Source organism: Pseudorca crassidens, chromosome 11 (assembly GCF_039906515.1).
Source record: "Pseudorca crassidens isolate mPseCra1 chromosome 11, mPseCra1.hap1, whole genome shotgun sequence".
In the NCBI taxonomy this organism is placed as follows: Eukaryota; Metazoa; Chordata; class Mammalia; order Artiodactyla; family Delphinidae; genus Pseudorca; species Pseudorca crassidens.
Window position 1 is genome coordinate 46,089,370 of NC_090306.1, and position 17,619 is coordinate 46,106,988.

At 56.7% G+C, this 17,619-nt stretch overlaps 1 protein-coding gene across 1 annotated transcript in view; it reads right to left on the reverse strand.

Moving 5' to 3' along the window:
• Positions 1 to 432: 432 nt before the first annotated feature.
• The window catches only part of SP7 (Sp7 transcription factor), a 36,472-nt gene continuing 19,285 nt past the window's right edge, over positions 433 to 17,619 (reverse strand). Inside the window, exons 3-6 of the mRNA XM_067696727.1 lie at positions 9,083 to 9,204; positions 8,517 to 8,769; positions 8,001 to 8,068; positions 433 to 3,313 (exon numbers count right to left, since the gene is read on the reverse strand). Coding sequence (XP_067552828.1) covers positions 2,039 to 3,313; positions 8,001 to 8,021 — 1,296 coding nt within the window. The 5' untranslated portion in view covers positions 8,022 to 8,068; positions 8,517 to 8,769; positions 9,083 to 9,204 and the 3' untranslated portion in view covers positions 433 to 2,038. The remainder of the gene's footprint in view (positions 3,314 to 8,000; positions 8,069 to 8,516; positions 8,770 to 9,082; positions 9,205 to 17,619) is intronic.

The window sequence follows — 17,619 nt, forward strand, 5'->3', positions numbered from 1 at the left end:
GGCCGGGGGCGGGTTACGTGCCAGGCGGGTCCACCCGCGGTAGCCGCACCTCGCCCGGCCCGGGCCGCGCCGTAGTCCGCACGGCGACCGCGGGGCCGGCGCGCCGCCCGGCTGCTGTCCAGGCTGTGTCCGCTGGTGCCGAGCCCGAGAAAGAGCCGGGTGAAGAAAACCTCTTCGCCTTCCCAACTCCGCAGAGAGCTCTGGGCTGGGCGGTCAAAAACTGACCTCCGCTGCAGGGCCGGGCCGCCGAAGTATTCTACCCCGGGCGTAACGTGCAAACAGGCACGACAGTGCCCGCGGGGACTCCCCAGTTTGCCAACCAGAAATCCTGTGGCTCACTCTTCTCCCCTCCTCTTCCTCTTTTCTCACCAGGACAAAATTTTAAATCGAATTTTTTATTTATTAAATTAAAAAAAAAAAAAAAGACTCCATGAGGGCATGATCCCTTCCCTTCCACAATATTACCCTCTCCCCAAGCTCCGGCGGCTTTAAACCTTTAACTTGGGGCCTTGAGGGAGCAAGAGATAGAAAAGGAGGATCCAAAGTCACAGGAAAGGCATTCAAAGGCACGAAGCGGCTTTAAAAGTCACTGGAGGTGGAGTTGGGAGCATCGGAAGTCCCAGGTTGGGGGCCTGTGGACGCACCCCCAAGTCAGCTTGGGAACCTCTGTCCTCCTAGCTCTATAAATTCTTCTTTCTCATGGCTTCTAGGCACCAGCCTAGCACAGTGCCTTGCACAGAGTAGGCACTCAATAAATACTTGATTTTCTTGATCTGATCCCAGAGAAAGCCTTCCCCACCTATTCTTCTAGAGAGACACCTCCAAACCAGTGTCCTCCTCCGGTTAAGTGGGCTTCCCCAAAGAGCATGTCTAAGATGGCAGCTGCAAGCTCTCTGTTACCATGGCAACAAGGGATTAGCCTGATGGGGTCATGGTGTCAGGGGAGGGGCAGTGGAAGAATCTGCTCTGGGGTCAAGGGAGCTGGGGTACATTCCAGTCCTCCCCTCCATAGGACTTGAGGTTTCACAGCTTCTGGCCAGGGCTGGAAATATTAGGGATCCCCTAATTGTGAGATACCCCATTAACTCTTTTAACAGAGATCTAGCTAATCAACCCTATTAGCAGAGATTCCATTATGAGAAACACCATTAACTGAGACCCTGATGATAGAAATTCTATTAACAAGATCTCACTATCACTTTTTCTAGACAGGGATGCATTTGGCTAAAATTTCCATAGCAGAAATGGACCCGCTTCCCTCCCCAGCTCACTCTACCTGACCTGTCATCATAACTTAGATAAATAGAATTATTATTATTACTATTCATTTCTCTTGGAACATAGGGGTTAAATATACAGGCCTGGGGGCAGCCTCCCTGACCCTGGGGTCACCCCATCTTTGGGATCAGATCCCCACTGGTCTGCCCCCCTCTTGGCACCCTGCTCCCTGCCAGGTCACTTACCCCAATCCCCCAACTCTGGTCCCTAATGAAGAGGCCACCAGGGGGCAATAAATTATTATCATCATCATCATCATTGTGTTTGTAAAAAGGAAGAATGCTCTGGAGCATGGAAGGCAATGGACTACAAAGTCCACTGAGGAGACTGGAGCCTGGAAGCTAAGGGATAGTGGTAAATAAGCTTGGGAAGCAGAAAAGATGCATGTCAAGGAGTTAGTGAGATGGAGAAATAAAGTGTTGGGAGCCCAAATGGAGAGAAAATGAGTTGGTGTGGTAAGAGCAGAGGAGAGAGATACTGAGCAGTGGCGAGGAAAGAGCTTCAGAAGCCCTGAGAGCAGAAATCAGGCAAGAGGTGAGGGCCTAAGATGAGAGTTTGCAGAAGGGGCCCATGGCAAGGGGGAGGAAGTGAGAGGAGGAGGCATGCGAGGAGATACCCAGGCCCAGAATGATGGGGGGAGAGATGGAGCGAGTCCCAAAGGGCAGCATGCATGGGGCAAAGGGAGTGAGGGGCAAGCAGTGGTCCACAGAGCCAGGAGAGACTGGCAAGGCAGCCCAGGGGCTGGAAACCTCCACTCGGCTCAGATCTCCAGCAGGTTGCTCTGCTCTGGGCTGCCTTCAGGGACTTTTTCTGCGGGTGCCGGTGAGGCCGGAGGTCGGGGCGTCTGATTGGCCTCTTCTTCCCCGGCGCTGCGGCCCTCCCCCAGCTCCTTGGGGCCGCTGGGTGGGGGTCCTGGGCCTGGCTCGCCGTGGGTGCGTTGGTGTTTGCTCAGGTGGTCGCTTCGGGTAAAGCGCTTGGAGCAGAGCAGGCAGGTGAACTTCTTCTCCCGGGTGTGAGTGCGCACGTGGCGCTCCAGCTCGTCCGAACGGGTGAACCTCTTGCCGCAGAAGAGCCAGTTGCAGACGAAGGGCCTCTCGCCCGTGTGCCAGCGCAGGTGGGCCTTCAGATGGGAGGCCTTGCCATACACTTTGCCGCAGCCCGGAATGTGGCAGCTGTGGATCGGCTTCTTCCGCAGCCCGGCCGCCGCGGCGCCCAGGCGCTCTAGCTCCTGGCAGTTGGGGCAGTCGCAGGAGGAGCGCCCTGCTCCACTGCCCCCGTAGCCAGCACTGCCCCCTGTGCCTGCACCCCGAGGGGGTTTGGCTCCACCACTCCCCTCCAGCTGCCCGCTGTTGCCCACCGCCTTGGGTTTATAGACATCTTGGGGCAAGACATGCTGGGGCCCTGGCTGCAGGAGGTGGGGAGCTGGGTAGGGGGCAGGATTAAGGGGGGCAAAGTCGGATGGGTAGGTGGACAGCTGGGGGTTCAGTGGAGGCTGAGCAGGGCCTGTGGGTAGTGTCCCTTGCAGCCCATCACCCTGGCCCTGCCCGCCACCTAGCCAGTTGCCCCCAGGGTGCATGTCCCACCAAGGAGTAGGAGCATTGCCAGGGCCTGGTGAGATGCCTGCGTGGATGCCTGCCTTGTACCAGGAGCCATAGGGGTGTGCCATGTCCAGAGAGGTGTAGACACTGGGCAGGCAGTCAGAAGAGCTGTGCCCCTTGGGCACTAGTAGCCCAGGGTCCTGGGTGCCCGTGGGCCCAGGGAATGAGTGGGAAAAGGGAGGGTAGTCATTGGCATAGCCCGAGGTGGGTGCTGGAGGACTGCCTGCAGGTGAGAGGAGCCCATTGGTGCTTGAAAAGGGGGCTGGGTAGGCATCGCCCATGGTTTTGGGGGCCGAAAGGTCACTGCCCAGAGAGTATGGCTTCTTTGTGCCTGCTTTGCCCAGTGTCGCTGAGTCCCGCAGAGGGCTGGAGCCACCAAATTTGCTGCACGCCGCTGTCAGCATGGCCAGGGGACTGCAGCCATAATGAGCTTCCTCCTGTGGAGAGAGGGAAGCAGTGTTTAGGGGCAGAGGAGGACACACGAAGGACTGTGCACCCCAGAGACTTGGACAACAGAAGAAAGGGGTCAAGGAAGAGTTGAAGAGGATGGGGAATCAGAGGTGGTGAGGGGAGGCACTGAGGACTGGGGCCCAGGGCAGAGCTCAGATGGAGTCTGCAAAAAGAGCAAAGGACCGAGACAGCGGCCTAACACCCAACCCAGCAGGCAGGAAGCAGAGCTCCCTGTGGTGCTGGGGGTGTGTGCAAGGGCCTCTGAGGAACGGGAGATGCTTCTTAAATAGCCATGAGAAGAGCTGGGGATAGAGGCAGCACTTGGGTGCGGTGAGAATTAGAGATCCTGACCCCTGGAAATGGGTTGGGAGCAGAGGCCGTGGTCGGGGACTTGGAGAGGAAAGATGAGGCTGAAAAGGCAGCCTGGGAAGAAGGTGAAGTCGTAGGGGACTGTAGCTCCCCGCGTTCCAGATTTTCCCAGCTTGACCCCTTATTCACTTCCTGTCTCTGCTTGGTCTCCTGACTAAGGCAGTGGCCTGGTCTCCCCGAAGCGGCGTCCTCACGTCCTTGGTAAGGAATCTCTTTCTCTTGGCAGGGACCCTGGGGCTGGGGAGCAAGAGGAAGCGAGGGCAGAGACACTGGGACATTGAGAGGGAACAGGGCTGCCGCCAAGCCAGGACTGTGGCTGAGGCAAGAATGTCTTTCAAGCGGGCATTGGGCAGCTCCTGCTTTGTGGAGCCAGCTGGTACCCCTTTGGGAGGGCTGGGAGAGCTGAAGTCCTCACGCCCCTGCAGGGCAGGGAACTGGCGTGGCTAAGATACTAGCTCACAGCCACACACTCCCATGCCTCAATGTACCCTAACGCACAGAGGCCACAGAGCTCGTCTCTCTTCACCCCTCCAGCGCAGGGAGTGAAGGAAGATGCATGTAGATACAGGGCATGGGAGTCTTTTAGAAACACACACAATGCCCTTCGTGCCCATCGTGCTGCTGCTACCAGGCCAAACCACTCTGAGATCACCATCTCTCAGGAGCTCATGGTACCCCTCCCTGAGTCAGACTTGGGACGCCCTCCTGGGCGATGGATGCCCTCCCGGATCCCAGGCTGGCATAGATAGGCATCCATTACTGAGAATCTCACCAAAAAAAAAGATGCCCTCAAAAGCTGACCCCATACAGTTCCTTGACTGGGGCCCTCAAAAACTGAAAAAGAACCCGAGAATCCAGAGGTCCCAGACCTGCCTGCTAGCTCCCAGCACGTGGTATGTGCTGTATGTGCCCGATCCTAGAGGTAGATCTGGGGTCTAAAGGTTGCAGTGAGGGGTGTGTGCAGTCGCCAGTCTTGCACTGTTCCGCAAATGCAAACCTGCTGCTCCCCCTGTCTAGTTACCTCTCTCTGAGGTCCTGTTGACCCCATGGACTCCCAGATTTGAGCCACTGAAAGTGTCCTCAAACCTGGCAGAAGCCCTGCATCCTGCCCAGCCAGGATGTCCCTGGAGCCTCTCATCTCCCAAGCAGAGGGTAGGTAAGGAAGGGTAGCTGATGGGGCAGGAGGCAAAGCCTAGCAGAAAGGACAGGTAAAGACGTGGAGTTCAAAGGAGAGAGGCAGAGACCCAGAGACACCTGGAGCAGAGGACCCTGCAGGGTGAAGAGCTGACGGAAAAGCCCGCAGGGGGGAAAATGAAAACAGAGGGGCAGCTGGCCCTCAGGGGCAGAAATGGGCAGGGACCCAAAAGAGAAGAAAGCAAAAAAAACGACAAAAGGGATGGAGAGAGAAGAAAGCAAAATAAACAAAGACAGAGAGGTGATGGAAAGAGACTGGGCAAGGAAGGCACAGGAAAACAGAGGAAAAGAAAGGAGGGAGAAAAAAGAAAAGGGGGAGGGGGAGGAGGAAGGCAGATTTCCTACCTAAGAGAAAATCCCCAGGGCGCTGGGCCCCAGAAAACCCCCAGACCAGGCCACTCCTCCCTCCTTCTCCCCCTGACCACCCCCTCCCCCTCTGCCTGCCCGGCCCGGCTCCGTTGGTTTCCCTGCGGTCGGTTTATTTTTAAAAACGCCGACGCCGTCCCCCCCGCCCGGCCCTCACACTGTGGCCACAGGGGCCTCAGCCAAGCCCAGGGACCCCACCCAGCTGTGGGGAGGGAAGGAGGGGTGAAAGAAGGCCAGCAGCCCCAGGCCAACGGGAGACCCCAGCACTGGGGAGCGGAGGCCCCCAGGGCCCCCGAGGGCAGGGAAGGGGGAGCAAGGCGCCAGCCCACTCAGACGGTTCTGGAGTTCCTGGAGGCCAAGAGCTGGGCACCTGGCTAAGTTTCACCACAGCCTCGGTTTCCTTCTCTTGCTGCGTGGGCTCTTCTGAGAACTGGGGAGAGGGTCCTGGTTCAAGATTCTAAATACTCGTCCACGACCTCACACCGGGGGCCCAGGAGCCCACCTTCCAGTTGCTTTTCCTCTCACTTCCACCCACCATCCATTGAAAACAATGACAACCACAAGAAAACAGGCTTCAGGTACTGAAGGGAGAGTCTGTGGAGAAGGAACAAGACAAGGAGCTGTCCCAGCTCTCTCACTCACACAGGGAGGAGAGCCCCCTCTTTCCGCTGACCTCCCACGGGAATGTTCACTGGACATCTGAGCGTTGACTGGCCGTAGGTTCTGGGCACCCAAGGTCGCAGTTTCCACTTCTCCACTCTCCACCTCCTCCCAAGTTGCTTAGTTTTCCCACCTTCCAAGTGTCCATCCCCAGGTAGCCCCCACCCCCATTTCCCCCTCCACCCTGTTCCTCTGCATCTTGCTCAGCCCAGGTGAGCCTTCCATCAAGCTCTCCTCTCTGAAACCCCAAGTTCTTCCCACTGCCAAAGAGGGCTTCCGGATGGGGGCGGGAGAAGAAGGTTGAGGGCCCAGGCGCCCCCCAGAATAGGTGAAAGAGACAGAGACTAGAAACCTTGGTGTTGGGGTCATCTCCAGCTCACGGGGAGTGAGGGACATGAAAGCCCAGTTTCCATGACACACTCCTCTTGCCAAGTGCTACCCCAATCCCGTGTCTTTTCAACAGGCCTTTGGCCCAGCCGCTCCTGCAGGCACCAGTGCCACGCTGGCAACTCTGACATGAAGCCCACGCCCACTGACACTGCCCCTGCCTTGGGTGAACCCAGGATTTCCATGCACCTTAGTCCTCCAGCTTCCTCAAGACCAACCCCAGTGTTTCAATGATATGGTTCAACTGAGAGTGTCCTGGGGGTGAGCGATCTGCCTCCTTGCAGCAGGGGGTAGAGCACAGCACCTGAGGCCCCCTGACTGGGTTATGGTGTCCACCCCATTGCCTTGCATGCCATTCCCTCAGACTCAGTCACAAACTCGCTATCCACCAGACTTACACACACCATTCCCCACTTGGACTAACAGACGCTCAGGTGCCCCAGCTTATACACACACACCCCTGTGCTCCCACAAAGCCAGCCAGGCGTGCGGGTGTGCGGCTTTACATCCTGACACTTACATGCAGGCCAGTGAACACAGGTGTTAAAAGGCTCCCAGTCTATCTCACACACACCTCTCCTGCAGGCTGCATGAGTCGGCTTCCTGTCTGGCCCATCACCCCTTGGACCTGAGCTAGTGCACCGGGAGCAGAGATGGGGCCTTCAGAGGGGCCCAGGAATACAGAAGGTCAAGGCTACTGCTGGGAGTTGATCTTTGGGGAGGCCTCTGTGGTCCCAAATTCCTGCGGAGGGACCCGGAAAGCAGAGGTGGTGACAGAGACACAGAGTCAGAGACCCAGAAGCTAGGAGAACTCAGGACATTCAAACAGGCTCTGAGTGACCCTGAGTCCCCCTTTCCAACTATGTGCCATGAGTCTCCCAGAAGCCCCGGCAGAGTCAGACATTTCTCAAGCCCCCAACCCCTGACCCCCATGGTACCCTAGTTCCCTCCATCCCCAGTGCCAGAGGCAAGGGATGCTGGGGTCCCGGCCTGGAGGGGAAGTGGCTCAGTCCGCCCTGGAGCCTCCCACTCCCAAAATAGAGCTGAGTTTGTCTTTGGCTGAAAGCTAAATATTTGTGAGCCGGGCAGGCGGCCTCAGACCCTGGCCCTCCTCCTTGGTTGCCTCTCAGGCCTGGGCCCAGTTCCTCTGGTCAGCCCCCCACATGCAGGGACTGCCTTCTCCCTTCTCTCATTGCCCACCTCCTCTCCTACGAGCCCAGAAGCCCAGCCCCCTCCCCACCTACAAACCAGACAGGACACTGCCTAGGATGACTCCCGAGAGCCAGGACCCCCAAGGAACCATGTACTCACTGCTACTCTGTGCTCACTCAGCCAGTCCTCTGGCCTTCTTTCTCTCCCCCTGTCTGCTACCAGCTTCTCTCTCTCCCAGTCCTCTCTCCTCAGCCCCCAACTCCTTTCTCCATCCCTTTTCCACTCCTCAGAGTTGGTGTGCTTGGCTGACCTTAGGGGTCCATGCCTTCTTCTAAGCTAATCCCCTCTCATCCTCCTGTGACTGTTCTCTGACCCCTGGCCCTGCTCTCTCCTCCCTTCTCCTGCCCCCTGCTCCTCACTCCTCTGACCCCTGGAAGTGACAAGCACCACGGCAACTGTCTGTGTGAGTTGGGAGGTGGGAAGTGGACAGGAATTAGGACCATTAAGATCATGGCTGGTGTCCTGGGGGTCGGAGGGGGCAGTTACCTCAAGCAGGGAGGACGCCATCCTGAGGCTGGGGAACGGGTCCCAGGGAGCCAGGCAGATGGAGAGAGCTGAGCCGGAGACAGAGGGAGAGGGAGAGGGAGGGAGAATGGGAGAATGGGAGAGAAGAGATCTAAAGTTAGAAGGGACTGGGGGTAGGGGCTGGGGGGGGGCTGCTCTCTGTCTGTAGGGATCCACCCTCTAATTACAGCTTTCCCAGCGGAGAAGGCTCCGGATCCAATGAGCAGGGCGAGAGAGGGAGGCAGAGGGTCCACATTTCCTGCTCCAGTTGCTGAGCTCCCCAAAGAAGGGATCTGGGCGGGAGAGGAGAAACGGGGCTCCCAGAGAAGGGCTGGAAGCAGGAGCGGGTAGGGACAGGGCAAGTTGTCAGGGTGTGCTGGGGGGCGCTGAGGGCAAAGCGGAGGGACGGCGGGCCCAGGTGTCCCACACCCTGCCCCCAGCGATCCCATCAGCATCTGTGGGAACCCCTCCCAGACGCAGCTCCCCAGTGTCCTGTACCTGGGGGATCTGGGGCTGGGTGTCCTGGGTCTCTCCTCCCTGGAGGTCTGGCACTGGGAGTGCTGGCAAGGGGTCGCCTGAGGGTCCTGGGAGGGCTTCGCTCCTCTCCTAGGCCAGCTCCACTCCTGTTGCCACTCAGGCTCTGATCCTAGAATCCTACTTTGACTCCAGAGTCCTGGCTGCTGGTCGGCGGGTGGCGGGGCTGCTCCTGCTGCTTCTGCTGCCGCCGCTGCTGCTGCCGCCGCTGCTGCCGCTGAGGGAAGGAACAGGAGGGAAAAGGAACAAACCCCAAACCACTAATTAGAGATCCGGGGGGGGATGGGGGATTGGGGACGACACTCACACAGAGAGACTGGAGCACACTGACATACACGCTCATGGACAAACACAGGATGATACGTGTGCACGTCCACACGCACAGTGCTATGCACCCGGGCACAGCCACCACCATCGTGAATGAACAGAGACAAACTCACACAAATGATCACAGTGACATGGCTGGAGGCACACAAGCCACACACACACCTGGGCTGACCACAGAGATGCTTGCTTCCCCAGTCACCCACCTCGAGAGCAGGAGTGCAGTGTGTACGTGTGTTGTGAAAGCCAGGAGGGGGAGTGCGCTCTGAGGTGGAGGCTTCCGCTGCCCAGGCTTTTAGGGTCACCGAGGTAGGTTCCAGAGCGAGGCCTGGAGGTGGGGGAGAGCTTGGCACAGGTTTGGGGCTCGCCAATCTTCCTCCCAATGCCTGACTTTCACTCTTGGGAAGTGGCACCTAGGCCTGCCTCACTTTGTGGGGCAGAAGCTAGGTCTTCTGGTTCTGAGAAAATTTAAGGCAGGCAGGAGTGAGGGTAAGGGCAGGAGGTCATTGGGTCAACTCATCCAAGCCTGAGCCTAGCCTCTTTGGATTAGCCCCCCCAAAGGGAGGCCCTAGCCTCCATTGTTCCTTGCCAGTTACCATCCCTAGGCCCTTCTTGGCCACACATCAAATCTCCATCCTTTGATGCAGTGATCAAAGTGATCACTCATGATCTTCTCATGAGTGATCATGCTTTCCAGGAGGGAGTGCCTGGTTCCCTTTCTCATTGTCATGCATCAGTTCCCTCTGCAGCAGGAAGAATTGAAGTTAGAGCTTAGGCAGGACTTCCCAACTTTGACTTCTCATCAAAATGGGGAAGAAAAGAAAGTCAACCAGTTGGAAGAGGGAAATTCAAAAAGTCTATTAACTGAAACCTGGGCCCTAAGGTAAGTTTATCGGAGAGAGAGGACTGGGCAGCCAAGTGGTAGAGCCAGCATCTCTCCCACGGAGGCGCCCAGCCAGCTGGGGTTGTTTTGCAAGTTCTTCCCCAACACACCCCTCTCCCGCTCTCGGCCCTGCCCATCAGAGGAATGGAGCCTGGTCCTTACCCCGCAACCCCTTCCCTCACTCCCCAACCAGTCCCCTCACTTTCTCTTCCTGGGTGCCTACTTCCGGGCTCCTTTTACTCTCCCAGCTCAGCTCCTCAAGGCAAAGGTGGGGAGCGGGCAGGAGCAGCTGGACGTCCAGGGAGGGTTAACTGCAGTTTAACCAGCGGGCAGGATCAAAGTTCAGGGGAGGAGGGGGCGGGGGTGGGGGTGGGGGGAGCAGTTCGGGATTCCAGCCCCATGATTTAATTTCCCCCAAGGAAGCCTGGGGGCCCAACTTTTGAGGAGAGGGTTAGGGAACCAGGGTGACTGGCAGACACCAGTCTCCCAGGAAAAGAAGCAAAAGAAGAAACACAGAAAGACTGAGAGGCATACAGCGCAAATGAAACAATCCAAGAAAATCAGAAGAGAAGCGAGGGATATAACAGGGAGAGAAGAGAGGAAAACAGAAGACCAGTATGTGCCTTAAAAAAAGACAGAGAGCAGAAAAAATGAAAAAAAAGGAAAAGAAATAGGCCCAGAGGAACAAAGATGAGGAGACAATGGCTTCAGAAGGACAGGACAGCGGAGGCAGAGGGTCAAAACGGCCAGGCAGGTGGGGGGCAGGGATGGAGTATAAATAGTGCATAATTGTGTCCGATGATTACACGGGCCACCCCACCCGTCTGCCCAAGAGGAAGTGCCCGTGGTGGGGTGTCCCATGACCTCGAAGTCTCCCCCTGGTGGGGGGTGCTTCTGAGCCTGAGGTGTCAGATGGATTTCTGGGCGCCCACGCGAGCGGGCTCAGAAGTTGGGGAGGAAAAGGGGAAGCTTTGGAGGAATTACTGCACCACCAGCAGAAAGCCAGACGCTTTCAGATCAGGCAAGCAACTGAGGCAGAGGAGCAAAGTCTAGACTCCAGAGAAGAGATGGCAGGTGAGAGAGGGGTTGGGAAGGAAAGGAAGAAACTAAAGGGGAAAAGGAGGCAGGATGAAAGGAGGTGGGGGGTTGAGGAGAGGAGATGGGGGCAGGGATGGTCAGCCTTCTCCACTTCCTTTCAGGATCATGATCCCTAATCCTACCTGGGAAGGAGCAGGGGTGCTAGGGAAGGACAAGGAAGGAGCAGGGTCCCCAGCAAGATGTGAGCCAGGGCCCCCGATGTGCCAACCCAAGTAGGAGAGTCCCTGGACACAGCGCCCCCTCCCAAGAGTCTGTGCCAAAGCCAGGCAGAGGGGCTGCCTGAAGCCCCCAGCTGCCTCCCTCAGGACCCTGGGTTCTGACTTCTTCCACACCCTTGTTTAAGATAGTCCTGCAGCCCAGCTGAGGCCCTGCTATTCCTGGGCCCAGACCCCCGCCCCCTTCCCAGTGCCCACAGAGGCTGGGGTCAACAACTGGGAGCGCTGACCAAGGACCTGCCTCCACCCTCGCAGGCCTCCCTCAGCCCAGCCTCCCAGGGGGTGGGGCAGCCAGGCAGAGGCGCCATGTGGCAGGGGCGGGTAGAGGCTGCGGCTCTGGTCCTTCCAGTATAAACCCCCTAGGCATCTGGTTTCTATCCACCACCCCCCACCACCCTGGGGGCCCCTCAGCCTCCGCCCATGGCCACCCAGACGCTGAGCTCCAGAGATGGACGCCCCTGAAGGAAGGGGTGGGATGGTGCCTTTCTGATCTTTCAACCCCAGGACTGGGCTGAACCACAGGGACCGCTCCCTTCCCTCCCTCCCTCGCCTAGAAGAATCAGGGTGGGATTTCTAGGTTAGAGGGGGTTGAATCTGGAACCTGCCTCAGTTCTCTTTAGCTGTTTTTGGAAAGGTCAGTGAGGGTGGAGAGAGAGTGAACACTGGGGAGAGACGTCTACCTCCCTCCTCCTCAGGGAAGCGACCTCCTTCCACCCCACTGCCCTCCGCCCACCATCCTAGGCTGGGCTTCCTCTGAGAGCCCCAATCCAGAGGGACTCCTAACTCTTCCTTTGTTGTTATGAGTTTGGCTACCCTAGAGAGAGTCACCAGCAAACAGCGAACAAAGCCCGGAGATACAGATCAACACGTTCTCTAATACGTACCTAATGAGTGACACACTTTCAGATACACTCTTGCACACATGCTGAATTATGAACATACATACACCCTGCAGGCATCCACCCTGACACACACGGATATAAATACATACGTTATACAGATGATGCTTACGCCAAGACACTGACCCTAACCTCCAATCACAAAAATGCACTCACACCAGCATACATACATGCAGATGGACTCACAGTTAGCTACAATACCCCGCAGGGACTCACACAGACTCACGTCAATACATACATTTACAGATATGGCAAACATCACAGACATACACACAGGTCTAACATCACAAGCTTACAGCTCTAGAAATCCCGGAGGTCTCCTAGAGGGGATTTAGGAACGCCTTCCTACAAGAATCTGGGCATAAGGGTGATGTGACGGGCACTGCTAGTCCTACAAATTGTTGCCTGCAATTCCTACTAGTGTAGTGTACCTTTGGGGACTCACTGATCCTTTATTCTCCATATCCACCAGAGTTCAGAGACCCAGATGGTCCTAGCAAACTCTCTGGCCCTGGGGAACCCCGGCATCCCCACCCCCACCCAGACCCCCCCTGCTCTGCGGCCCCGCTGACTCATCTCTCCCTCTGTGGAGCTCCCCAACCACAGGGGCCTGGAAGAGAAGCTTGGAAAGTTGCGCTCATGTCCCGGGCCCCTGGTCTGGCCACTACCCCCCCATGCACCCAGGCCCAACCCTTGTCTCCAGTGGAGACACTAGTGACAGAGAACACAGAGGGGACAGGAAAGAAGAAGGCACCCAGAGTCAGGGAAACAGAAAGACAAAGGGAGAGACACAGGGGGAAACAGAGATGGTGGGACTACAGATAAGAGACCTTGAGGGACAGCTGCTAATCTGAGAGGGTCCTCCAAAAGTAACAGGGCTGGTGACCAGGGAAACTTGCTCCTTGGGTGGGGGGAAGATCCACTCATGACCTTGGGATTCGGACACTGCTCGGTGCCTTGACATTCTGAGACTAGGCTCAGGGAGCTTGGGGAAGATAATTCCGTTCTGGATGGCAAAGCTGAGGACACAGGGAAGAAGGGAAGCTTTTAGGAGGCCAGCAACCTCTGTATAGGACAGCTTGAAAAAGGAGCTCCCCACCCTAATGTTCACATAAGCACATTTAGGTATGTGTGATACCTCAGCTCCCTCCCTCTCTGCTGCGTCTCCCCTTCGCTTCTTCCAGTGCCTGGGCTAAAAGGCAGGACTCCTGGTGCTGGCCCTGGTTCCCCTCTGCTCTGAGCCTCAGTCTCCTTAGTTGACATTTGAGCCCTGAGATAATATAGCAGTTCCAGGGGAGGCAGATCAAGAATCAGAAAAAGTGCTCTGGGAGGGGGAGGAAGAAGCAGGGATGGCCAGGGACAAAGAGGGAAATGGATGGAAGGGTAACACTGAGAGGCCTGATGCTGGAACAGAGGAACCTGCACTGGGTAGGCATTTCAAAAGGATCAGCATGGAATTAAGACTCTGGTCATCTCGGTCATCTCTAGCAAGTGCCTCTTTGTAAGAATGATACCCTGGAATCTGATGCATGAAATATATTACTGTCTTTAAACAAAGAGAACTTGGGGTGTCAGGGTCCTCATCACATTTTCTATCCTTAGCAATGGGGCTAAACAACCCAAGGCAACGGTCCTTCAAAATCTTAGACACACTCCGCCCCAATCCCCTGATTTCTCTGACCTGCTTAGATTCTTCTTAGAAGAACAGTTTTTTAAGACGTAGACTAGGGCTTCCCTAGTGGCGCAGTGGTTGAGAGTCCACCTGCCGATGCAGGGGACACGGGTTCGTGCCCCAGTCCGGGAGGATCCCATGTGCCGCGGAGCGGCTGGGCCCGTGAGCCATGGCCGCTGAGCCTGCGCGTCTGGAGCCCGTGCTCTGCGACGGGAGAGGCCATAGCAGTGAGAGGCCCGCGTACCGCAAAAAAAAAAAAAAGATATAGACTAGACCCGAAGAACATTCTTTCATTCAACAAATGCTCAGCAAGCACCTACTTTGTGCCACGCATGCAGGGCTAGGCTCAGGCTTGCAACCACGAACAATACAGACCCAGTCCTTTGCCTCACAAACCAGCAACCAACGTAGAGTGGAAAGTATCTTAAGAGAGTAAGTACTAGATGTTACTGGAGACAAAAAAATGAATCTAAGCCAGTGTTGGGAGAATCAAGGAAGGCTTCCTGGAAGCAGGGATGACTAGGTAAAGAAACTGAAGGATGAATAGGAGTCAGCCAGGTGAAGAGAGGAAGAGTGTTACATGCAGGGGGAAGAGTGTATGCAAAGGCCCAGAGGTCTGAGGGATTAATGACATTTTAAGGTGCTGAGAGTTGAGTGTGACTAGAGCACAGACAGTAGGGGCTGATGGAGAAGGTCTGATCAGCAGAGAAGGGATCTGAACTAGATGCTCAGGGCAACATATGGGAATATTTGTATTTCAGAAAGATGACCCTGGCTGCATAGAAGAGAATGGACTAGGGACTCAGAGCCCGGCAGTTCTGGGCAAATCAGCTGTTTACTATGGTGTAAGGTTGGGCAAGCTGTTTAACCTTTGATGCCTTGGATTCTTCTTCTTTAGAATGGGGAAACGTAATATAGCAACCTCCCAGGGTTGTTATAAGGATTAGGAATAATACATGTGGAACTCTTACCACAGGGTTTGGCACTTAGTAGTTGTTCCATAAATGGTGCCTAATAGTATTGTCAGAGTTTGAAGGAGGGCAAAATCAGAGGCAAGACCAGTTTACAGTGGCAGCCCAGGCAAGAGGTGAGAAGGTGTGGCCTGCAGCAGCAAAGGGGGTGAGTAAAAGTCAATGGAAAGGTGATATATAGGAGGTGGTATAGACAAGATTTGGTGATTGATTGGATGTGAGAAGTGAGGAAGACCAAGCAGTCAAGGATGACTTCTCTTGATAAGTGTGTTGGTGTGGGCACGAGCACACAGGACGTGCGGGCACGTGAGAGGTATCTATTCAGTTCTGAAAATGGCCCCTTGACAGCCAGCTGCTGGGTCGGGTCAATAGAGTGAAGTACCATGCTGCATCCGAGGACCTAGCCTCCAGCCTCCCAGGAGAACCCCCAGCACACACACTCTGCCTTAACCCCTCTTTAACTATTTCCTTTTCCCTTCTTCACCCATCCCTCCCTCCCTCCCCTCCCCTCCCACCCACCCCCACCCCCCTTCTCCTCTCCTACGAAGAAACTCTCTGTAAGTTCAAAGTCTGCACAGGCCATGCTTCTCCATCCTTCTTTTTTCCTCTGCCCGGGTTAACGAGAGTCTTGGGGGCTCAGCCACCGCCATTCCTCCCCACACACCCTCAGTCGGACGCCCCCCGCTGGATCCCAAAGCAATCACTGCTTGACTTTCTAGGCGGGGAGATTTGAGGCCGGGCGAGCGGTAAGGCTAAGGCAAGACTGGCACTCTCAGACCTAGCTCTAGCTGTTGCGCGGATGGGTGCCCCGGGACCAGCAGATCGCGAGGTCTGGGACCTCTCCAGCCGCCTCACGCAGTCTGGGCTGGGCTCGGGGCTGCCGGAGACGTCGCCTCCCAGCCGTGCCTCAGTGTCCCCGCGCGCGGCCGGGAGGCGGAGGGGCGGGCCGGCCGGGGGCAGGGGGCGGGGCGCGGGCGGGGCCGGCCGGGCCGGGCGCCCGGGCAGGAGGCAGCTGCATATCTGCGGTCCCGACCACAATTGCTGGGAGTCGCGTCCCGGAGACTGGCGGCGCTGACTCTGCCCGCTGCGGCCGCCGCGCCGATTAGAGCCCGAGAGAGAGCGCCAACCGGGGGGAGGGGGGAGGAGGCGGCGGCGGGGAGCTGTGTGCCCCTTTCCTCTCAGCCGCAGCCAGTGCCCCCCAGCGGCCCCGCCCAGTCCTTTCTCCACCGCCTGAACCTAGGGCGGGAGTCCTGCCTCCCCAGCCCAGGCGTCCTCCTCTGGACCCTGCAGGGCCCGAGGTCCCCAAGGCGCTAACATCCCGTTGACCCCAGGCTGCCAGCCTCTCGTGCTCTTTCTCTTCCTCATCCACCCAAAGAGGAGTCTGAATCTCAGGACTCCCCCATTCCTCAACCCCCCGCTCCCCACAAGCACTCTCTAGGCAAAAGTAGTTCCAAGCAAAGAAGGGGTCAGACACTCGAGAGGACAGGCATTCAGGGACCAGAGCACCTCCTGCTGGCTGGCCCGAAGCCCCACGCCCCTCCCCCTCCAGCTGTGACCTCCAGCTGTGGTGGTTGGGAAGAGCTGGCCTCTTTGATCTAGGAGCGTGGCCACCCCCTCCAGGCGCCCCATTAACCTCCATTATCCCAATTAGGCAGCCCTCCCAGTCCTGGATCCAAGCTTCAAAGCCCCCTCAGTGAGGAGAAGGGGCTGAATCCTATGCCCCCTCCTCCCCCACCCCATCAAGCCACACCACTTTCAGACAAGACCCAGGTGTCCTGGTCCCCAGCTTGGGTACGTGCTGGCAGGGCCAGAAAAGGGATCTCCAGGGACCACCCAGATCCCAATCCTTAAACTTCACTAGAAAGAGACAAGAAAGGGAACCCTCTCCCTGGCTTTCAGTTTTCCTGCATTAAAGGATTTAGGTAGCAGCATCCAGGTTCCTGGCTGACCTGAGCTTCCCATCAGTTTATCCTGCTTTATCCAATGGAGAGGGGAGCCAAGAGCCACCCCCTCCTCCCTTAATCCTATCTCAACACTCTCCCCCTCCCTCCTGGAACAATTTCCGCTGGGGGAGCCTGAGCAGGGCCCAGCACAGTGGCCGCTTCCTGGAACATTTTCCTGTATCCGAAACCACGGCTCCCTCCCCAGGGACCTGTTGATCAAGGCCAGATGGGACCAGGGATGGGGGAGGAGGGGAGGGAGCCAGGCTCTCACCATCACCCCCTCCCAACACACATGCACACCACAGGGAGCCCCTGCCCCAACACACAAAGGCACACACCACATGCCACAGTCACACCCCCATGGGTATTCATGGCGACACTGACAACCACGAGGGCCAGGTCTAGAAGGAGACATACATTGAAGTCAGATAAGTACATTCAGCACACACGTGGGTGATCACACTCTCTCTCTCCTCAGTCCCTTATTCCTCTAAAGTCTCCTTGGGCCTTGGGCCTTCCCTGCCAGCTAAAAGACCTTAGGAATCCAAGAATACGGGGTAGGAAAGCAGGCAGGCCTTACTTAACAGAGGTGAGGGGACAGACCGAGACATCTAGGGCTGCCTGTGCCCTGCCAGGCAGCACCCACAACCCCATTCCATTTCTGGATGGTTCTCAGGCCTGATCCCTCTTTCCAGGGTCTTGAGAGCTGGGGTAGAGGAAGACTGCAATGCTCCCCCTCAGTGCTACCCTCAGAGCACTTTCTAGCTACTTCCAAATTCCTGCAGAAGAAGCATATGGTGTCCAGCGGACTCAGTCATGGCAGTCAGGAGACAAAGAGAAGGCAAGAGCCTGGGGATCTGGGGATCTGTGGCTCATTGGTGACAGCCCACCCTCCACCCCCCACCTCTGCTCCCCCTTGATCCCTTCTGTCTCAGCCAGTTTGAGAAGAAGAGCATGGGAATTGTACCCCCAGCTCGGCTCTTTTATTTTTTCTTATTAAAGTATAGTTGATGTACAATATTATGTAAGTTACAGGTGTACAATATAGTGCTTCACAATTTT